Source organism: Aythya marila, assembly GCF_965140915.1.
Source record: "Aythya marila genome assembly, chromosome: 17".
NCBI classification, from domain to species: domain Eukaryota; kingdom Metazoa; phylum Chordata; class Aves; order Anseriformes; family Anatidae; genus Aythya; species Aythya marila.
In genome coordinates, this window is record NC_139058.1 from 14,119,364 (window position 1) to 14,143,510 (window position 24,147).

The 24,147-nt window shown below is 38.5% G+C and overlaps 1 protein-coding gene across 1 annotated transcript in view; it reads left to right on the top strand.

Annotated features, from left to right (window-relative positions):
- Positions 1–24,147, top strand: part of TMEM132D (transmembrane protein 132D) — a 259,005-nt gene that overhangs the window by 38,343 nt on the left and 196,515 nt on the right. The window contains exon 2 of the mRNA XM_082774504.1: positions 21,423–22,311. Within this exon, the coding sequence (XP_082630630.1) occupies positions 21,423–22,311 (889 nt within the window). The remainder of the gene's footprint in view (positions 1–21,422; positions 22,312–24,147) is intronic.

Sequence of the window (24,147 nt, forward strand, 5' to 3'; positions counted from 1 at the left end):
TTTTCCTCATTATGTTGTTTCTTGGGTCCTTTTTGTCAGGACCTCCCAGTCCTCCCTTTAATTCTTCTCAGGTATCCTTAATTTACAGATGACTCCTTTATACGTCTGAACAGGATCCACCAGTGTCTGGTTATGGTTTTCCATGTTTTACTCCCTGGTGATGTAAATATAGAATGGAGATAACATTTCACTTTTGGCCTGAATTCTACCATATGGCTTTAATCCAAATAAATTCAGCAATCTTGTTTCTTGCTGCTATTTAGTAATTTATGTCTCAACATTATGAAGTCACAACTCATTTAGATTGTATTTCCTTTATGAAGAGATTATCTTGATTTTCTGTACTGTTTATGTCTTTATGAGTCTTCCTATCATAAAACAGTATGTAACAGCTTTGAAGTGTTTGGAAATAGGTGCATCACTGATGATAGGTGAAGACCCCTGAGGTATATATGAGACAGCTCTGTCTCATGCTCCTATTCTGCAGGTGAAGCCCGCTGCTAAGCTTGACGTGGGGAATTTTATGTTGATTGCCTATGACATGTAGGCTCTTGGTGGTAAAGAGAGGACTTTCATCAGTCTAGCACACTTCATCCACATGTGCAAAGTTGAAAGGTTCTTAATGCCCAAAAGAGATGAAAATATCACTGTACTGTGAGGAGATCAAAACAGACTGGTACCTTACTTCTCAAGTGGCCTGACTGACATTTGTTTGACCTACTCACAAAGTAGAGAACTACTTTGTGAGTGTGGTGGGCACAGTCTGATTCCAATTAAGAGCTGCTTTTCCAGCCTAAGGCGAAAAGTGTGCTGCTTACTTTGTAGTAAACTGACACTCATGAATTCCCAGGAGTGTATTGACCGTGTTTTACTTATTCCCTCGCCATTCTGTCAAAGTTGAGAAGTCTTGTGTTTGTTCTTTACTCTCCTCCTCATTGGCCAAGGTAATGAATCTTCTGTAGTCTGTCAATGTCTGTGTCTTCTCCATTACTCTGAGACACTAAGCAAGATAAATGGTGCCATGTAATGACTGTGTAAGAATTCTAGTCATGATTTTTCTAAATGGGCAGGGCAGCTCCTGGAGTTACACACTATCATCCTGCAGATCCTATTTCAGTTGGACTTTGAACTTAGCTTTTGATGTTTAAACTGGAGCCCTACTCCCACGAATCTCAGATTAAGTGAAGTCTTTTATAATGCCTTTTCTTGCATGGTCATTTCTCATTGCTTCCTATTTTAGAAAATAATGGACACTGTAAATTCTCCTGTAAGAGCACCTGTGTCAGTGAGAAACCATGCCCCAGAAAATGAAATTCTTCCGCTGTGTTGAATGTTCAAATACCAAGCTACAGAAACCTCCTGAGTAAAATCTACTCAATGCATAGTTTCTGTATGAGCAAACTGCTGTACAAGCCAAAATTATATTGTGTGGCTGCCTGGTCTTTAGGTAAGCATGTAAATGAGAAGTGCTGAATCTACTTTTTTAGACAGTAATTCAAATTAGTAGTTATATTGCAGCTGAAACTTTAACACGGACATTATTCATATGAAAGGGAGTAGGTACAAGTTAATGCTCACACCTTGATCAGGAAAGGAACATTGTCAAGAAAGAAATTCCAATAGCCTGTCTGATTTATTTATTTATTTGTGAAATAAAACAATAAAATGTTTTCAAAGGAAGATTAAGATGACATTTATTATTCTTTCACCTAATTGTGGTATATTTAGCTTTTTTTAGTTCTTTGCATTTCTATTTTAATTACAGACAGAAAGGGGTGTTATACATTAGTAGGTGTTCTTCTGCTGGATAGGATCTGTTTGGCATATATTTGAGTAGGAAATATGCGACCTTTAACTGTGAGGGCTGTAAATAGAAATTTACTATTCATCCATTTTTTTCCATTAGTACAGAGTTTTAGTACACAGTATAGAACACGTTTTAGTACAGAGTATAGAAATATATAGCTCGATCTGTATTGTATTTTCATTTAATTATAAAAAAATATTGTTTGGCTTTATCATCGATATGGAAACATGCTACTTCAACAGATGAAACATTGGCACAGAAGAAACACTTCTTAAAAGTTACCATCTGTCTTTGATCAGTCATTCATGCTACTAATACCTACCCACTGGGAGCTGGGAAAAGACCAAAGCTTTCATATAGGCTAATGAACACAGGATAACAACTTTACTTAATTTCACCATGGTACAATGACCAGCTAATTGATCTACTATAAAAGACTGCAAGTCATTAAGTACTAGAAGAGATGATGTGAATTGAGCTGTATTTTGGTCAAGAGACAAAGCCCCTACGGTTTGTATCTTTGATTACATTCTTTGTCTTCAGATATTATTTCCTTATAGTTCACTGACTTCTTATGAATGCAGAATACTAATGGTAAGAGGCCATCCCAGCTAAGGTTAGATCGAAGGGGAGTTGTTTCTGGATCTCGACTGTTTGGCTGTAGTTTAAAGTTTGAGATTAAAAAAAAAAAAAAAAAAGTGGTTTGACTGAGCTAAAATTTCTTATCTTCTCATAAGATGCAGAGATCCAGCTGGTGGACAGTCCTAGAGAAAGTTCACTGTGTGGAGTTGCACTTAAATCAGAACATAAATTATAAAGATAGTGTAAGACAAGGAGTGATATTATATGAGTATAATCATGAGCATTACCATCTATACAATTTTCCTTGTTTGATTTTGATCTTTTGAACTTTCCTGATGTCAACTAAGCTCTACTGAGTTTGTGGTTTCATTCTTGGCTTCTTTGGAATAAACTTCACTATGGCCAATCTGTATGGCACTGAAAACTCTTCTCACGAGTGTCAGAGACAGGATATCTAGCTTCAAAAGCTGTATAATAATAGGATTTGTGCTTTGCTTTGCTTTCAGTACTCTATATTAACAAAAAAGACTACTCTTTGTGTAGATAAGATGTATAAGACAATCTCCTGTGCAAAATCATACTTCATATGGTGATTTAACTCTCTATTAGCACACCTATGACGGGAGTGTTTGGGTGTATATACATACATCTACACTCTGGGAATTGATGCTCAATAAATCTACAGTGCTAACTAAAAATATATATATCTGACATTTTTCCTATGTGTGAACCTTATGACATTAACGTTATGGGCAACATAAATACTCCTCCACTTATTTACAGTAGTCTCTTGTTTGCCACTGCAGAATTAATAGGCATGGGGCAGCACTGGAACTTCTGTGGTCCAATGTCTGAACCATCTACTGCTCAGAAAGCAGTACCTGAGATTGCAGCTCTTGTATATGTCCTAACAAAACTGAATATTTTTACAATTAATACCAGATCTTCATTTAATACCAAAAGGACAACTTTTTTTTTTTTTTTTTTTTAATTTCCTTTCTGAGTGTTCTTCTGATGAGATCATAGTAGGGCCTGCTGAAAATTATAAGTATTCTATCGCTGGGTTGGGATTCAGCAAGGTGTAGCACTCTTGAAAGAGCTTATCCTCTTCAAATACTTTGAGAACTATTACTTCACCCTGATCAGCAGTCAAATACTTCCTCTCGTCTTTCCTCCCTTTAGTGAACTTATGAGAATTTTTAGTCTTCACTCCTTTATTCCACCCCCTTAACTAATGAGAAACCTTTCCTACTCAGGTCTCAATCATCCTGCACACTAATTAAGCTGATTGGCAGCAAATTTGCTGCCACCCTAATTACAACTGCAGAAATTTCCTGGGAACAACCTCTCTACAGTTTTTTTTCAAATAATAATAAATAAAGAAATAACAAACCACCCCAAACTCCAGCTATTCCCTGTTAGGACTGCTAAAACATTTTCAGAAGAATTTGGTAAGCTGATTCCCTGTCTTTTCTGTGTTGCTGTGGCCTCTAACTAAAATTTAAGTGCATCAATGAGGAGGTAGACAATTCCAAAGAATTTTCTCACAGGAGGCTTTCTGCTGAACAGCTCTGGGCAGAAGCGTTATGTTAGGAAAGGCATTACTGGAGTGCATCATGGTTTGAATACTGTAAGAGCATAAGCCTCACAAACTAATTTAATCTAGAGCAGCCCTGGGGTTTTGCTAAGTCATACAATTAGCCAAACCATCCCTAGGTGTGGGTTCTAATTAAATAGAGAGCTCCTCTCTCTCTCCCTGCCCCCCCCCCCCCCCCCCCCCAGTCTTTTAAAGAGCAGTTCATGCTATCTAGTGATCTCATCTAGTGATCTCACTTATCAGTTACAATAGCTCTGAAAAGACAACATCCTATGTAAAATCTGCAAATCCTGTTTAAAAATGAAGTAAATTTATTCTCATTTTCCAGTCAGGATTTAGTGGAGGGAGGAGAAATCTCAAGATTTTACTCAAGGTATTTGTAATGACTGATAACATACTACTTGTCATTATATCAAAGGCCGAGTTGTTTTTGTTAATGAGACTGACTTCATCCTTTGTTTTGTTTTTCAGTTTGTGGGTGTGGGTAAAATACATCTTCTGTTAATTCCATGTTTCCTGTGGATTGCTAGTTTTATGAATAACCTTTTGCATTTAGTATTACTTTAGCTGAGCTTCCTTGTCTTACTTTTAATCAGTATCTGAGTGCAGCTACCAGATCTAGTCTTCTTACAAAGAAGTAATTTGTTGCCTTGGGTCCTGTGACTAGAAGGGAATAATGCTGAAGCAGACACATATAGGAAGGAAGACAATGACTTCTAACACTGTTGAAATGTCAGACCATGACCTTTAAAAAGACTGAAATAAACCAGAGGGCATAAGCCCTAAGGGATGTTTCTGCATGAACAAGGGTGGAGTCAACTATTTTTGTATCTCAAAAAAAAAAAAAAAAGTGATATACGTCACAGCCTCTATTCATTTGGCCTATAGAAATCATTATTGAAGAGTTTATTACTGAAAACACACATTCCTAGCAGAGATTTCATCGTGCTAGTCCTCTTTTCGGAAACTAGAGCTGAAATTAAACAGATATGATGATTATGCATCCTCTAAAATGTTTCAAATCATTTGCATTTAAGTACTTATAAAACAAACAAAAAAATTCCACAGCTTTTTCCCAAAAAATTACAACAAAAAAAACCTACTCCATGATGTCTTGCACCAAAGATCTCCTCTCTGCTAGTAAAGTGCTGCTGTTTTTGCTTTCTCAAGAATTCACATGAGAGTTCTCAAATGCTTCATAAACACAGTAGTGGGGTCTGATGGTTATATTTACATGTATCCTGAGAAAAGCTGTGTCTCACCAGAAGGGACTCACAGCATCCCCTGCTGCCAGGGCAGAGGGAAGTGGTAGGCAGTGTTAGCTTGTGCTATTTACTGAAGCATTGTTGCTCTGTCCTGTGGGCTCTTCACAGTTTAGAGCGTTTTTCCAGGTATTGTGCAGCTAAACCAATCTGAAGCCTTTAGTTAATGTGGGAGAGAAGTATTTTGTTTCACACCACATTTGAAACGCCTGCATATGCCAGGAAAGCTTTCTCAGGAAGTTACCTGCTCCGTATTTAACAGGTGTGTAACAAATTACAGTGTGTTTTCTTGCAAGTATCCTCTCCAACTGTTATTCAGGAAATAGCCTGTAGGTCCTGATGTGGTCAGAATTCAAGGAAATAGCAGATTTTAGGTTATTTAAGGAAGAAGAAAAAGTTTTAATAAAAATATGTTGAGGTATGCTCCAGGTATTTACTTTTTAGCTTGTGTTGCAGTAAAAACGAGGCAAGATTTAAGTTATCTTGTACTGAGGAAGGAACTGCATGTACATGCAGTGGAGATTATATCAACCTGAAAGGACCAGCTACGTAACTGTTTAGCATGCTGTCTGCTTCTACTGCTAATTCTCATGGGATGTGGTGTGCAGTGATGAACGTTTCATTGGGAACATTTCTCTTATTCTGTACAATAGATGATTCTTCTCCACCAATTATAAATATCTTCTCCCAAAATATTATTTGTGAGCCTGATCTGCCTTCCTCCTCCAAGTTGGATCATAAGGTATCAAAATTATTGAAGATGCACAAAATTTTTCACTTTCCATGCTCATGGTGTCATTAGTACTATTTACTACTTGTCCAATTTAAAGGCATCAAGTCTTAAATTTTATACGTGGCATCTCTGAACCATATGTAATTTGGAAGATCGCTTTTAATATGTCATTCTAATGCTTTTGCTTTCTTTCATTTTCAGAGGTTTGTCTTGATTGATTTATTCCTGGATATTTCCTAAAGTACCAGTCAGTAAACGTCTGTACGCTTTTGTGATTTGTTTGAGCAACGCAAAGCATTTTTCAATGACCAGGAGAGGAGTTGTACACATTTGTAGACTTCATGCATAGATATGCAAAGAAGCTTAGCTTGTAAACCGAGTAAGGATAGCGTAAATTACATTAAATAAATAGTACTTTTCAGTTCTGTCTTAATTATATATTTGTTGTCTTCCAGATACAGCTTTAATCCTGATCTTTGTTATGTAATAACACAACAGTTAGTAGTGATTTGTGGATCCCCGTAACCAGATGTAGAAATATTTGCTCAACTATTTATTCCATTTATCTAGTGATTTGATTATTATCCAAACAGGGTAATGAGCTAGTATGTTCAAGCATGCTTCCCTATGAATGGCTAATGTCAAACTTCAAATGACCTGTCTCTATTACACATTTACTAGCTTAAAAAAGATTCTAATACCTCTTCTATGTTCCCATTTAGTAGGAAGGCTTTGAATTGGAAATGCAGAATAGCTTGTCTGTGAAAATAATATTCAAAAACTAAGATGATGTTTGAGAAGAAAGGTTGGAGGCTTTGCATTTCAGACTTGTTTCATTTAGAAAATATACTTGTCTTAACTTTTAAAGAATAACATCATCCTTTCTTGAGGTTATATTAATTTTTTGGGGGGCTTCTTTTTATAATGATGGGGTGAAACACAGAATATCATTTTGGATTGATGTGAGAGAACTCTTTTTGTTTTTAATCAGTCTAGCTGGAGAGCTGAAAAATCAATTATTCACACAGGTCTAGAGTAGAATATACCAAACTGCAATATTAGTTCTATAAATTAATCCTACTGAATAAATTCCAGTGGCCAGTACATGTCCTAAATGTAACTTAAATTGGGTAACGCCTTTCTGCTGGTTTGCTGCTCATAGAAAAATCCTACCATCTGTCTTGCTATACCTGGTAGATACTGCTCTTTGTGGACATTCAATTAGAGAACTTTATCTTTTAATCTGTTATTTAAAAGCAGTGATGTGAAGCACCAGTCATTTATGCAACCATATAATCCATTTGGTATGGACTTAAATCCTAATGCAAACAGTGTATATGTTTTCTTAACTACACACAAATGTAGATACTAAAAAATGAATTTAACTGTTTTAAATGTGCATATGGATTCACATGTGCAAATAAGTACTGTGACGCTGGTGAGGATAATTGTTTTGAATGCTCAGAGAACCAAGTTCTGAGAGTTTGCTATGACAGGGACTTCAACTTGTGCTCTTTGTAAGTGTGAAGACCTGCTTGGCAGAAAATGTTTCTGTAATTTGTTTTATATGTAGGATTATTATTGTTTCTGAGCTTTCTACTGTAAGTTTTTCACCAGTGCTTCTGAAATCTTTTGTTCAAAGCTTCTCAGCAGGACTAGAATGCAAAACTATTCATGTCCACATAGCAGGGATTTTTAAGTATCTAACATAATTGCAGGGTAGGGAAAAATAATCTGAGCTCTCAGTATTTCTTGTTCAGCTCCCCTGCAGTCTTTATTGCTGCTGAATTTCAAAGATCCTCCATATTCTCTGGGAGGAATTCTCCTGCAATTAAATAGCCAGAGTCCTCAGCTCCACGTCTTGTGGCATCCTCCTCAGAGGATTCTGACTGTGACAACCAGGTATAACATTCCAATTTCTAGTCAGGCTTCAAGAAAACAAGGTATTTAGCTGAGGTAGATTTTAATATGACCTTTAGAATCTGTATGTGAAACTGTCTCAAAATTGACAGAACTTGTCTCAAACTCAAAAAAATTCTGTCAATTGACAGAATTGTCTCAAAATTGACAGAGAAGTGCTAAAGAAAACATTGGAGGCTTTGTCAGGCAGGGGAAGTAAAAAATAATAACAATAAAAAAAATCTAGTTTATCTATTTTTAGGTGTTTACAGTGTGTCAAACTCTGTAGCATCTGTATCCTCATCAACGTATCTATAAACCACTTTTAAATAGGTATGAGGAGGAGTGAAAAAAGGATGTTTTTAAAAGGTGGAGTCAGTTTCAGGACTTTGAGATTTGCATAAACAAAAAATTTCCCTAGATTCGGTTAAATGAATACTCAATGTGGTCATTGCTTTTGGAGTTTGTGTGGGGAGACAAATTTCAGGGAGCTATTAAAAGATAACTTCAATCATTTTAAAAGCTCATCTGTCTATTGTATTTTTGAGAAAGTTGTCAGAATAGCAAACTGATGCATTTTGTGAAGAACAGAAGGAATTTTCAAATATAGTAATATATGAAGTATTTTGCCACTTTAGAAACTCATTTTACAAATATTTTATTGCAAAATGCACTGTCAAACCACAGACTGACTTTTTTAATGAAAAAATAACAATAATAACAATTCACAGCCATGTAGAAGAATGCAAGACCTTCAAAGATATTCTAAGTCTGAAAAGATGCATTATTGATTATTTAGATGTACCTGACCTGGCTAGTGCAGTGAAATTCTGCTTTTGTCTTCAAGGTCTAAGTATGTTTGAAAACTCATGTCCTAAGTAAATAAATTGGCAACTCTCCAAGGAATTATAATCTGTTGTATTTCTTGCATTGGAAAATCTGAAATGTGGTTGCTCTCAAAGAAATGTTGGGGTTCATCATGCTAACCCATTACAGCAACTGGGGATGCTACTGGGGATGATGAAGCAGCTGAGGTATAGCTGCACCCCTGCTTCTATAATTAGCTCTGCCAAACGTTTTTTGAGGGGAAAAAAATTCCTATTCATCTTTTCTCTCTGACATGCATATACAGAGACAAGAGACCATAGCTGGTGATATTAGGGATAGCTGAGCATCTGCAAGCGTGCTGTACTATTGACCTGCTAAAGTTTGATGTCATTCAGTAGCCTTAATAAGGCTCCTGAAAAACTGCCTTGTTAGTTATTCTGATGTTTACCTGCTTTTGTTTTCAGGCTAATTCTTTTTCTGAGAGACCTCAGCTCCCTCCTTAGTTGACAGGAAGATGAAAAGGATCAGGAATGTGTGAGGATTGAAGATGTAGCAAAGAGAAAATGTCATGTGAAGGGTAAAGACCTTGTGATTCAACAGCAAAAAAGAACGTCAAGAAGGTTCTTTTTCACCTCTGTTAACAAATATAACCTTTATATCTGGGGAAGGTTGGTGAGATATCTTAGTAGTGTCGTGGTTCTGCTCAAGTGGGCAGCTGAGCTCCACCACAGCCGCTCTCTCACTCCCCCTCCTCAAAGAGGAATGGGGAGAAAATATGTGAAAAGGGCTCAAAGGTTGAGATAAGGACGAGATCACTCGGTAATTATTGTAATGGGCAAAACAGACTCTGCATAGGGAGATAGTAAGATTTATTGCCTATTACTAACAAGCTAGAGAAGTGAGAAACAAAGGAAAGAAACCAAAAGCACCTTCCCCCCCATCCACCCTCTTCCACCTCCTCCCCCCGAGTGGCACAGGGGAACGGGGGAATGGGGGTTATGGTCAGTCTACAGCGCTTCTTCTCTGCTGCTCCTTCTCGGTCACTCTCGTCCCCTGTGCTGTGGGGTCCCACCCACGGGATGCAGTCCTTGATGAACTGATCCGGCGTGGGCATCCCACAGGCAGCAGCTCTTCCAGAACTGCTCCAGATATGGGTCCGTACCACAGGGTCCATCCCTCAGTAGAAAACTGCTCCAACCTGGCTCCCCCAAGGGCAGCAGCTCCTGCCAGGTCACCTGCTCCTGCGTGGGCTCCTCTCCACGGGCTACAGGTCCGGCCCGGAATCTGCTCCGGCAGGGGTCTTCCACAGGCAGCAGCCTCCGTCGGTGCAGGGTCACTTGCTCCACCGTGGTCTCCTCCACGGGCTGCAGCATGCAACCCTGCTCCACAGTGGTACTCCCTGGGCTGCAGGGGGACATCCTGCTTCACCATGGTCCTCACCACAGACCGCAGGGGACTTCTGCTCCGGCGCCTGGAGCACCTCTCCCCCTGCTTCTTCACTGACCTTGGCACCTGCAAGGCCATTCCTCACTCCTTTCACTCTCCCAGCTGCTGTGTGGCGCAGCGTTTTTTTCCCTGTCTTAAATATGCTCTCACAGAGGTGCAAAACAACATTGCTTATTGGTTCAGCTCTGGAAAACAATGGGGCCCTTACCAAACATAGGGCAGCTTCTAGATCCTTCTCACAGAAGCCACCCCTATGGCCCCCTGCTACCAAAACTTTGCCACGTAAACCCACTGTAATTTGCTGAGAGATTTGGACTGCATATGTTATTTCAGAGGAGTTTTTCAGGACAGGTATTAAAACTTTTGTCTCCTCAAATACCTAAGCAGGAGAACCCTATGGATTCAGGATGTAATACATTCCATTATTTATAGTGTGTCTATACAACAAACTATAGCAAAGACTAGATATACCCTAGAAGCAGTGCTAATTGTTTCTGGCTGTGTTCCTTGCTACCAAAGTCAGATTCTTTTATCTGTGCTTGCATGTGTATGAATGTATTCTATGCCACCTTCCTATTTCTAGACTTTTCAGGAACAAGTACCTATGGGATATCTTCAATTTCTTCTGGGAATGCACTAAAATATTTTCAAATTGTACTTCCTCTACTGAATATGTTGTAGGTATTATTTAGTGAAATAATGCTAGTTTTATTGACATTCCTGAAAATATGCTGTACGTACCAGCATTAGGGCAGTATTTAAATACAATTTTAAATATATATTTATCTTTTTATCTTCTTAGTGAATGTAGTAATAGAAGATTAATTTTGTAGTTATTGGTTGTACAAATTCAATGTTAGACACAAAGCCTATATCAAGACGTAGAGGCACAATATGGATTAACAAATTTTGAATGAATTTAAACAAGCATTCTCTGGAAGGGGTGAATGATCAGCCAGCAGCCACAAACATTTCTGTGTTGCAGTTCACGTTTGTGGGAGTTGGATTAGGGTATACAGATGTGGCTCGTCTCCTAAAGGGCCTGCAGCTTCTGGCGTATTACTTGTGCTGAGTCAGGTTTTAGCTTGATGCTTAGAATTGGTTTCCTCCCATTGATATGTCCTACTAGGAGAACTGCAACTTCTACACAATCATTGGCATCATTGCAGAAAATGAAGACGGAATTTTGTGGATGTTTGAGGCAGAATCTGATTGACTTAGAGACTTCTGATTTTTTTTTTTTGATAGTCTATTGAAGGCTGTTCAATGAACATCTCTGTATTCCCGTATCTGTCATGAGGAATCTGACAATTGATGTTGGATTGTTGGCACTCTGTATTCCCCCTACTGCCCAACCCTGCTTTTCTTTTATTGATTTCTGAATATAATTATACTGAAGATAGTACTTTAAGTCAAGATAATACTGGCAAGGATTTCAGCTTTATAAATTTTAAGTTATTTTTTTATTTTTTTTTAAATTTTGTGTGTGTGTTTGTATTTTAAATCTTTAAAAGCTTCACCATTTCTTCCCTGCAAGTAGTGGCATAGACAGAAAGGGAAAAAGAGGCAAACTATTGCCATTGAAAGCTCTTTGGAGGGCCTGGAAAAATCTTTTGTTATGTTAGATACTGCAGCCACTGTCTCTTAGTTCTTTCACCACCAGGGTCCCTGGAACCATCAGTGTATAGCACCTAGTCTCATACTATTTCACTAAAGAGATTCTGTCATTTCATGGTTCATTAAATAAATGCATAAAAATCATGGGGAAGGCCAGGAGATGGTGTGTGTCAAGATGGCCCAGTGAGTTATGGTGATGAAAGATCACTGTTTGATGTAATCAACAACACTCAAGGGAGTGATGCATCTTATCATGTCTAGTACCCTTTTAGTCCTTGCATCACATGGTTGATGGATTGGGGGCAGCCCTCTGTGATTATTGATGTTTTGCATCTGGAGCTTCAGAAAAGTTTCCTAGCCACTCTTCCCTCAGTAGTTAACATGACTCTTTTTTTTTTTTTTTTTTTTTTTTTCCCTCCTTACCGTAAATCCGTCACTGTTTTGCCCTTTCATGTTCAGGCTGACATAAGATCTTGTGTGAAACAGTACCATATTCTTTTATCTTAATACTTTTCTCTGTGATTATTAGTTTGCTGCCTTTTCAGGTGGGAACTTTCCTTTGTTATGTGATTTTTCTCTGATCGTTTTTGTATCACTTGGTAATATAAAGGTGTATGTGTTCTATGGCCCTTTTATTTAAATGATTTCTTTATCTGTCTGTCAATGTGAATAATAAAATAACTTGAGGAGGCAGATGAACAATCCTGATGAATGATGAGATGTAGTGTGCCCAGACATCAATGATTAAGTTATAAAATTTCTTCAAACTTCAGTAAAATGAGATATTCCAAGAAAATATTGTCATCAGACTGCAGTGCTGTTGTCAAAAAGACTGATATTTGACTGATAACCAGATTCAATGAGCACATCATGGTTACTGGAATTCCTGGACTGATACAGCAACTGGAAGTACAATCTGCACCCATGAGTCTGTCAAAAGAATGAGCACTTAAAAATATCAAGTCAAATAATGGAATTGAAATATGAAAAGTCCTGGAAGAGACATGACCTTTAATGATCCTTGGAGTCATGTGTTTGAAGTTATGCATGCCAAGATCAAATGCCTGCTTTCATTCCAGACATGGAGGCATGGAAATCCTTTGATGTGTGATTTAACTTTCAGGCTCATCATTTATGGTAGTCTACAAGGAGTTCCTGACAGGCAGGCTTGTGGAATTGATAGATTCACTTACGTGTTAATTTATTGCCCTGCTTTTGAAGTATAGTGGCTCATATTCATGCTGGGAATTGTTTCTGTGATATCAAATTGCTTTGTATGTTGGAGCAAGAGCTCCCTTTCTAAAAGATCATTTTTTTCTAACTTCTAAATTTTTCTGTAAAATCAAACTTGATGCATGGAAAAGATTGTGTGATGAGACCGTATAATATCAGTCATTGTGTTCAAGTAATACTCCATTGACAATATAAATAACACTATCATGGTCACAGCAGTTGAATGTTCCAAACGCACGCTTTATGGCATGTATTTGGCCTTGGACACAGTGAATGGTATGTATAAAGCCAGTCATCCAGTTTCACTATTTCACTTGGATAAAAATCAGAAGCTCAAGCCAGAGTTCTGGATGCCCTTAAAGAGTCCTATTCTTTGAGGTGGGCCAAATGATATACCACCAAAAACTGAGCAGATTTCTTAATTTAGGATCACTCTGTAGATGTTTTTCATGGTCCCTGATTCAGCATTATATTTAGAGACTTTGCTGGGGTGAGTTTTGTACTGTATGTTGTTAGGAGCTTTTCTTCCTTTCCCAGTTGGGTCAAAGAAATAAATACAAAATGGACTACAGGATTGCTCAAGAGGAGCAATCTAGCAAGACTGCTAATACAGAAGCAAAAGATGTGGTTTGATGAGCAGACTATAACATTTATTCTCACAAAGGATTCCAGCCCATGTTTCAGCAATCTGTTTGCTGACTTTTCTTTCAGCACAGCAATATTCTCATGAAGTTTAAGCACTCTGTGTCAGAATCCTTCTTTCCTTGCAGGATTCAGCACTTGGAAATTCTTTCTGTTTCTGACTGCATTAACAATGCTTGGTAGTTTTCATGAAATTCAGTCTGCAAATGTGTCTTCCTTTTAGAAACAATGATACAATTGATTTGTCTGCATCTGTATGAAGTTTAATTTACTTTATTTAATTTATTTACTTTACACTTATTAAGCATCTGCCTTGTTACTGTCATTAATGTACATTACACTCTCTAATGATATTATAGCTTTAAATTTCTGTTACAAGAAATGTGGAGTTCCCTTTTTAGAAGACAGCTGTTCTGTATAGTCTGTGGCCTTGATTTTCAAATAATTTGTCCCTTGCTTTGTAACAAGCTCCACAAAGACATGCAGAGCTGGGACAAGTTGTAATAACTTAGGGAAAGGAATGGATGTTGGCAGGTTGGGAAAGACATTGGTTTTAGAAAAGAATGATAATTTACCAAGGATGAAACTGTTACGGGCAATCTTATAAACTGAAGCAGGCAGAGGAGTCTGAAATGCTAATAAGGAAAGGACTTAAAATGGGTGACTTCTGGCTTTGAAGCCATTTTTCTTTTTAATTCGCTACAAATAAATGCATGACTCATGGGTTCCAAGGTTTTATTTTTGTTTTCCTATTTGTGACACACCGATTTAGCCTTGTTGTTGTTCTGGTGGTATTTGTCCTCTAGGTTGATGGTGTTCATTACTGAAAGCATGAGGCTTTTTTTGTTTGTTTGTTTGTTTTTTCTGGAAAGTGTTCTCTAATGCTGTGACAGTACTAGGAGGGAAGGTTAGGGTTCTTGCTGCCAGATAGGCTGCATGCTTTTATTTCTGTACTGGTATGGGAGATAGACGCCAGTACTTCTCTTCCGTTCAAGTAGGCAAAGAGTGATGGGAAATCAGTGCTTTGATGGGAATAGCAATAATTACAGATCAGTCGTTCTTTGTGCCTTGTTTTACACAGTTGTGTAAAGAATAATGTGATCACTTAGCAGTTTTTAAACATAATTTCTTCAACAGGAAACAGTTGTAATAGGTCATGTTCAGGATAGGAAAACTCACCTGTTGAACTGTTCCTGTGAAGTGCAGGCAGGAGCTCACCATCACACTGTTTCTGTGCCAGAGATGTCGGCTTTTTCTATCTTTCTTCATGGCAGAGATGTGAGGAGAAAAAAACAAAAACAAAAACAACAAAAAAACCACAAGTGTTTTCTTTTCTGTCTGATACAATGAACTGGCTGAAGACTACAGGAAAATCTGTCTGATTACTCCTCAACCACCCACATTTTTCAGATTATGTCAAGAACTTGCTGAAAAGCTTTTTGAAACATTCTTACTGCGTACTGAATATGGAGAGGAACTGGTGATTTATGACTGGCTTTTAGCTATGAACATGCACTGGCTTTGTGGTTATTGGTATATCCCATCACTATTCTGGCATTAATTTCCAGTTCTTAAAACCTTGTCCCTTAACTTGAATTGTAGATTCTTCAAGGTAAATACTGTTCCTTCTTTGGATGTATCTGTGCATACAATGTAGTACAACCTAACAGTGAATTTGTCTTGCTGGCTTTGTTTTATTTTCTTGTCAGAGAATAACTCCTGGATGAAATTTTCATTGTGGATATCTGTGGGATAGATTTGCATGTTTATGGTGTCGAGTTATTAAAATACTTTTTTGACTCCATGTAACTGCACAGATTTAGATGTGTGGCTGTGTGAAAATGGTTTCAAAGGAAAGCATCTGCAGTAAGATCCTGGGGGGATTGCAGGCTTTTGATCGTGTAGGATAGGGCACTTCTCCCTGTGGGTTTCATTTGCTGCACCCCAGTGTATCTGAGCTAACGATGCTCTTTACAGCCTATTGCACTGAGCTGGTCTGTACCAACAGTGCGCTCTCCCTCCCTCTGGACTCCTGTTGGCCTTTGAGCACCACTGCAATGAACATCTTCATTCCTTTTAAACAAGAAAAACAAGTAACTGCCACAAAGGCTGTGTTGCCTTTCTTTCTGTCTGAGATCAAAACCTCCCATCAGTTTATCACTGTTGTAAAGCTGTTCTCAATAAAGCATAACGCTTAATCAAAGGCTTGAAAATGCAGTGCTAATTGTTCCAAGCAAATTTAAGGTGCCACAAGAATGGCAGAAGAGGTAATACAGTAAGTCCTCCTTGTAAAGCTCTGTTTTTGTCTATTCATGTGTCAGGGCTGCAGAGAAGGATGTTTGAACCAAAGGAAAGAACATGACAAGCAAACAGGAAATCCTGCAAGATACGAATTTCTGAGCAGGATCGTTTCTAAAATAGTTTTGATTGACTTTGTCCATAGTAATGACGTGTACAGGTGGAGTAGATGCTCCCTTTGCTAAGGACTGACTGAGATATAATATGTGGGTGATATTCACAATGTATATAGCTTAGCTTTAAACTGTCTTGCTTGAGCATAAGTGGATTTGGCTGCTTAACTGGGTTAAGAATGAAACATCTTAAATTTCCAAATCTGAGCGTGAAGGTTTATCAGAGCAGACGTCCTTGGGACGTTAATTTTCAGATATTCAAATAGATCAAACTATTAGATTTTTTTTTTTTCCTAAGAAAATGTTCCAATATATAACAATCCTAGAAAAGGAAAGACATTCAGAAGATTCAATGTCTAAAAGTAACTAAAAGGTAATGCTTCTGGCCATGCTGAAAAGAACCACTTATCTCAATCCTGGAGATACAGCAGCAGATATCATATATTGTGTTACCAGTCTGAGCTTGCAGCTGTTAAGGCAATTTTCCTAAGAAGTTGTTCCCTTCAATATATAAGATTTTTTATTTTTTTTAAATAGTAGCACTATATAGTTGTTTGGAAGAGTGTTAGTGTTTTATTTTTCATGAATGCTGGATGGTCATGGATTGAACAGTTTAAAAATAAAGTAAGTGTTAGGGCAATAAAGTCCCAAGGATCTGCTAATGTAGAATGAAGTTAGTGGTCTGTCAGATTTCTTCAATTTTCTGAAGCCATGGTCAATAACGCTGCAGTAAAACTGAGCTATGAATAGTGTTTTTGTCATTGACTGAAAGCTCCTGTTACATGATATTAAAGAAATAAAGATTTAAGATTTTTAGCCAGACTACAGTACAAAATTAAAAGCCTAATCAAGGAAGCAGTCTGAAGTTTTTGAAGGCAAATGCAGCATGTTTACAGTATCATGTTCAGGGATATATTATATGCTCGAGTTTTGGCAGTGTGGGAGGAGACTAAATATGCTGTTTGTTTTTTTTCCTCGGATTTTTTCAAATTCATTGACCTGCAGAGAATTTGCTTGTTCTGTCAATGACAACTATTTTTTCAACAGTGTCAGTCAAGGGAAGATTTACTAAAAGGAGGAAAGAAAACCACCCTCCTAGAGCATCTCATCCCAGGTGGCCACTGATTGAAATCCTCAACAAACCATTCCCAGCATGAGAGATCAAATACAGACGTAATTTTTAAGGGATCCTTAAATAACAGCTACTGGCATAAGTGCAGTATCAAAATTAGATTGCACTGGCTTGTTTCAAACTGTTGTGGATCATCTCCTGAAACCAGAATGCAACACCAGTCCACAGTTGCAGCAGATCCTCTTCAGTAGACCTTGCAGTGAAATAGCTTACTCTAGTGGAAGGCTAGTCCCTCAACGTTCAGTAGTGCTGAACAGCAGTCACATCAGTCCCTCAAGATGGAGCATTGCCTGCTATGGTCCCCTGGAAGAATTCCTCTGCAATGTCTTATCATAAGATAAACTAATCTTAAAGCTTGCCATAACTGACCAGTTGAAAGTTGTGTGCATTGCACAGGGACCTTAGGAACATGGATGGGTTGAACTCCTCAGAGTTTGTTCTAATCTGGTAGTGCTGTTTTTTCTCTTGCCGTACAATCGTACAATACAACCTACTTTATGCTATACAGAGAACTAGCAAGGCTATTTAATGTGCTGCATTCCCACATGTGACTATCTTGTTGCCCAGTTCCCCATATAAACAAGTCAAGGTATAGTGGTACAGTAAAGAAGAGTTGCAGTTCTCAAATTTAAGCATATACTTTGGTCTTGATGTTTAACAGCAATCCAGTTACCCATCATCTATTTTGTTTGACATATTTAAACTGAAAAATTCACTGTGTGTGGTTTTTGTCTTATTTATTCAGATGGGTTATTCCAGTGGAATTGTGATTGTTATAGAGCTGATGTGTAGGGTAGACTACTAGCTGATGTGACTGAAAATTTTGAAATTCCACTTTTATGCCAGGTCTCACCCAATAATATACAAAATTGAAATCTTCTGCATTTTTTTTTTTTTTTCCAAATATATAATTTGTACAAAAATTGTCATGGTTACAGTTAATGACCCCAGTAGCTTTTGTTTTTAATTTTCTATACTTCAGAATCATTAATAAACTTTCATGGTCAAAATCTAGATGGTACTGCAAAGATCAGTGTAGTTTTTTAGATTTTTTTTTCTGTTTGTGCTGATTATAACTGTCTGCAGGTAAAGTGTAAAACTGTTTGAATTTTTGGCCTTTGGCTGTTTGGTAAACTGCTGTCAGCTTCCAGCATAAACTAATTCATATTCAGCGCACAGTGACAGCTTGCTGGTGGGGAGAAGTACAGCCATGAGCAGACTAGTTTGCCATTGTTCAAGAGTTTACAAGCCAGTGGATCTTGCTCTAACTAGTGATACTGTTTTCTTTTGTTAATAGACAGTTCACCCTCTGTGCTTTTTGCTAGTTTGCTTGTTTTAATTCTATTCCTCTGTCCTATTCTGAAAAGTCTTTAATTTACAAACTCTGAGGAACATTGTCCTGTGGGGATGGGGAATACAGACTGAAGATTTGTAATCCCTTAGATAAATAAGCATTAAAATAAATGATTAAAAAATTATGAGGCAAAAACACTCTGTTAGTTTTAATATAAAAATAATGTACTTCTCCCTGTGGAATGCAAGGGAAGGAGCTGCAATCAAAATAAGGGGAATAAAAAATTGAATACCCAGAGCTTTTTTCCTCTTTCTAAGTTGCTTCCTTGATGCCTCGCTGCGTTTAATGGTGCTTTGCCAAGCAGTTGGGAGGAGGGCAAAATGAGCGTGGAATATATAAATGGGACATTAGATGGTGGAATAATGTTATGGACTGGGTGATCTGAGGAGTACGACAGCAGAACAGATTTGCCTTGGGGCTGGGTAGGAGAGATGCCTCCCTGCAATTCCAAATACTAGAAAAGCCATTTAGAGTCGTTAGAAATCTTTGTTGGGGGATTATCTAGACCAGGATCTGTTAAACTTTATCTGCCCTCCCTGAATAGGTGGAGAGAAAGTGGAAGGCAAATGCTACAAAGACCAAGGATGGGGTAAAGAGCGTTTTGCATCCAAAGAATCTCTGTAGTTTACTCTTCCTTGCAAGCAGAAAAGCCTTGGGTTTGATTTTGTCTAAAACAACATCTAATGTTCCTGCTCTTCAGCAGAATATTCTACCTCCAGGGAACACAGGACTTCAGCCTTTTATTGGTGGTGTTGTGCTGGGGTCGTTGTTCTCTTCCTTGAGATGAAATTTATCTTTAATGAAAATGTGATGTTTAAGAGATAACACCAATTAAACTTTTAAAATTAAGAGTTTATTTCAATTATTTATTGCAAAGGAAAACAGAGAGGAATTACGGCTTTCCAAGATGGAGAGAGAGATTTATAAATTGTGGAAGTCTGCAACCCATTCTTTCTGGCCTCTTTCACTCTGAGATTTGTGCCTTCCAGAACACAGCAGAACGATGCCCACTTTTATCTAGTTGTGTCTTTTGTTTTGGTTTAATAGCTGGCCGGTTTTGGTTTTCCACATAGGAAGTTTTTCAGCTCCAGTTGTTGAGTTTTTCAGCTCCAGTTTTTCAGTCTTGTTTTTGTCTTGTGGTAGTGTCTGGAGACCTTAACTGAGATCACAGCCCTGTTGCTGCATGTGATACTTTCATGTTTATAGTGAGGTAAGTCTGTCTGCAGCACTTGCAGTTTACACAAAGGGTGAGGGGAAATAAACTGTAATACCCTTACCTGTTGGACACAGAACTGCAGCACCAGGTTAGTGACTTGTCTGAGCTCCAGGTGATTGCAGAGTGTGATCTCCTGTGCAAAGTGCTTTGTGTGGAGGTGCCTGGATTGGCGTGCTGGATATGGGAAGCAGCAGCGTGGCTTCCTCTCCCCTCATCTCCTGCCAAGGCAAATTGGCATTTCAGGTTATGCTGCCCACAGGTAGATTGGGTGGCTGGTGCTGTGAGATAAACATTCCAGACTAGTTCTGGTGAATGCTTGCACTCTGCAATCAGAGTTGTTAGGAACTAACAGTAGCTTCCCATAGGATCTGAAGGTAACGAGATTCTTCAAGCCTGTTTGAGCCTTTCTGCAGCAAATTGCAGTACATAAATGGTAGATTGGTGGTTAGGGGTAACCATCATCAGTTTAGGCCATGGCATTTCTTGACAAGGTGATAAATATTTAGGTCAGATACCAAACAAAAATTAAGGGCTAATAAAGTATTTGTGGAATAGAGCTTGGGAAATTGGGTTGCCCTTGAATGCCATCTGTGGTAACCCTTTGTCACTTTTCTGAATAAGGTTACAGATTTGAGTTTGCTGTGGAAAAAATAATGAGATTTATAGCTCAATTAGGGTGTAAAGACATAAGCATGAAGGTCAGATGTTCAAACAGGAAAGGTCATATCATATCTACATCTGTATTTTTTAATAGTGTATGTCTTTGCTCTTTGGGACTGACAGTTCCTAGAAAGGATGGAGAGCTTATTCTTTAATATGATAGCCTGCCTCAGGTAATTGCTTGATGGCACAGTTAATAGATACCTCACAGTAAGAGAGGCTCAGTGTCATTGAAAATGTTCTTGCAATGTGCAGTGATGTATAACCTACAGAAAATGCAGTTGCATTAAGGAACAATGCAGGGTTAGGCAACAACAGTGGTGCGAGTCCTTATAGTTACTTACAGGAAAAGAAACCTTTCTTCCTAAATGAAGTGAAATAGAAGGACTGTAAATAGGATGCAAATAAAGCTCCATTTGAAGTCTTGTAGTACCAGAGTATTGTAAAGGAGCATTTATGTGTTGGTTATTGTGTTAATTATTCTCAAAGTGATTTCAGCCTTGTGCAGGAAGTCACTTAAAGTCCATATATTGCTTGACAGTGCTGCAGAGTATGCTGAAGTGAGGTCTAAGTGGTCCGTATGCAGCATTTGATGTAAAATCATGGCACTGCTTTTCAATACAGGAGCAGTTTGCTTTAATGATCAAATTTCTTTTTAAATGTGCCTGTGCAGTGATGTTATGTTGCAGATGCTGATGGAGTAATTTTGCTCTCAAATAATAAATGTATATTGCAAGTAAAGTTACGGCATTTAGCACAGGTAAACCTATACAAGCTACTCTTTTAATCTGTCTGCTGTGCAGAACATAAAATAGCCTGTTGTTTTCCAAGCTAACTAGATAAATCCATCATCTGTTTAGGCTACTTCTGCATGGATTGATGACGCTTCTTATGGCCACTGGTATCACCTACAGCACTGTCAATCCCCTATTAAAGTCAGGAAGGTTATATCACAGTATGATTTGAAGATTTGATCTTTTAAACTCTGCTTTCCTTTCAACAGTGACTGAGAGTCGAGGGATCCTGGAAAGCATACAGAGATTTTCCTTACTGCCAACTTACTTGCCTGTGACCTATCGTATCCACAACGCAGATGTTTCCTTCTTTCTGAAGGAAGCCAACCAGGATATTATGAGGAACTCTAGCTTGCAGTCCCGAGTGGAATCCTTTCTCATCTACAAATCCAAGAGGCCACCGGTGTTAAATGCCAGCTACGGACCTTTTTCCACTGAACAAGTTGTGCCCCAGGACTTAATGCTATCTTCAAATCCATTTGGATCTACTAACAAGTTCTCATTTAATTGGAAACTTAAGGCCTTCATAATGAGTAACAAAATTTACCCTAGCAAGCCCAAGGTCCAGGTTCTGTTCTACATCGTGGGCAGGGACTGGGATGACTACAGCACCACAGAGCGGCTGCCCTGCCTGCGGGTGTTTGCCTTTCGAGAGACACGGGAGGTCAGAGGCAGCTGCAGGCTGAAGGGGGACTTGGGGTTGTGTGTGGCAGAGTTGGAACTCCTGGCAAGCTGGTTTAACCCCCCCACAGTTGTTGCTGGCCGTAAGAAACCAATGGATTTTTCTGAAGGGAGCCCTGTGGAGCTTTACTATGCCATACAACCAGGAGATGAGAAAGGAGAATGCACCAAGGAGGATGTTAGGAAAAGTAATGGGATCCGACTGGGGCACAATGACATTGATGAGTCAGGACCTCCCTTGCAGAGGATTGGAAGTGTTTTCCTTTACCAGACACATGCTGGCCCTTCCTTAAATGAAATTAGATTGGATAATAATATTGCCATCCGGTATGCACCAAAGACTGTCAAGCAAGGTGACATTTTGACTTTCCTTGTATTTATTGCTAAAAATTCAACAGAAGATCAATTCACACTGAGGTAAGGCTGTTGTTTTGCTTCTTTGGTACCTTATTTTTTTCTGCTCTTGGTATGGGAAGTCAATTTCTCATGTATAATTTTCCCCCAAATCCCTCAATTACTGCTCTGCAGAAACTGAATTGCAGTTGGTTGACTTTGTTTTCCTTGTTTGGTCTAATATTTTATGAATGGCTGAGATGTGATCTCTTTGAGTAAGAAAGGATAATAATAAAAAAAAAAAAAAGGCTTTTGAGTGCTAATTACAATAATGAAAAATAGACTAGGGACCCATATGTGGGCTAATAAGAGATAACATTTAGAGTCTCCTGAGCTAGAGTTTGTGGTGTTCCTAATCTCTCACTGAACTCACATTAAGATTAGTAAAGCTCAAATCTGCAAAGGTATTTATAGAATGTGAGCAAAAATTAAGCATCTAAGTAGGATTTATACGCTTAAACTTCTCCCCAGCTTGTAAGCTTGTCTGTTTTACATGTTGAAACTCAAACATGCCATTATTCAAATAAAGTGTCAATAATGGCAGGGTGGTGGTGGCAGCTTTTTTTGGTGTAATATAACTTCAAGTGCCATGCTGATTTACTTGGCTGTTTTCCAATCATTTGGGGTATTATTGGGAAGCTCCTTCTAACCACCAACCCAAGAATGAACAGCAAAGACTATCAGGCTATGTGGTGGGGCAAACTGGGCATAGATGTGCATCTCATGTAAGCAAGGCTGTCTGGTTGTCCTCTCCTTTCAGGTTTGCCACTCTGTGTGTCAGCTCTGTAACTAGGGTTGTGGGTCTGACAGTGCCACAGGGGAGTGGTGTTTGCAGAACTGCTGTCTTTGGCTTACCCCCTCCCAACAAGTCACGTCAGCTCGTTTAGCATTGGAGGTAAACACTGTACCATGGCTTCTGAGATTAACTGCCTTGTCCTGGATATTTGTCCTGGGGATGAGCATTGATGCCAAATCTCAGAAAGGCTCACAGAGTGCCCCTCCTAAGGGGCTTCATGAGTGCAGGAGGTCTGCTGCTCCCTTTGTCAAATGTCAGAGGATAGGGGAGGTGCTGGGTGCCTTCACCTAAAAAATTCACTTGTACTCTGACTTGAGACAAAATACTCCTTTCTCTCTTGTTTATATATCTCAAACTCCAAAAATCTCTGGCTAACATCACGTAGGTGTTTCAGGCCTCAATTATTAAAATAGCACAAAGCTGTAAATGCAACTTTGTTGGGCTTGGATGTATACCTCATGCAGGATTGTCTGCTTTGACTTTGCTGACCTAAGCAGCAAGGGCTCAAATTGTTCGTTTTTAAGTAATATTTTTTTTCAGGGTGGTTTGTGTGGGATTTCCAGAGGAAGTGGTTTTCCATAAAATCAGGTCATTTTTCCTTAACAAGTGTGTGATATATGACTGAATAACCACTTAGCTGCTGACTTGAGGAGTTATTTCCTCTTCATGTGGCAGAGGACAAATACCAGTAGGATAACCACTCTCCTTACCACACCAAGCTTTTATGTTCTGAGTCCATCTGCCACCGACTTAGGTTGCTTTTGAGTGACTGCTTTCAAGACAGACGATCTGAATTCCTCAGTCAGCAAACATTCAGGGGCATCCTTCTAGCTTTCTGTATACTAATGACATTGAAGTTACATAACTTCACACACAGGGACTGCTATAACTTCTGAAAATTTGTTTAAATATAAAATAAAAACTTTTCTAAGAGAAATAAGGTAAAAAGAAACAAAAACGAGCACCTCCAGTGGCTTATACACTCTGAATGCAACATCTTAGAAATCTGATTTCAAAGCATCTGTACTTCCACGATCTGTGATCAGTTGAAAGTAGAGCTAGCT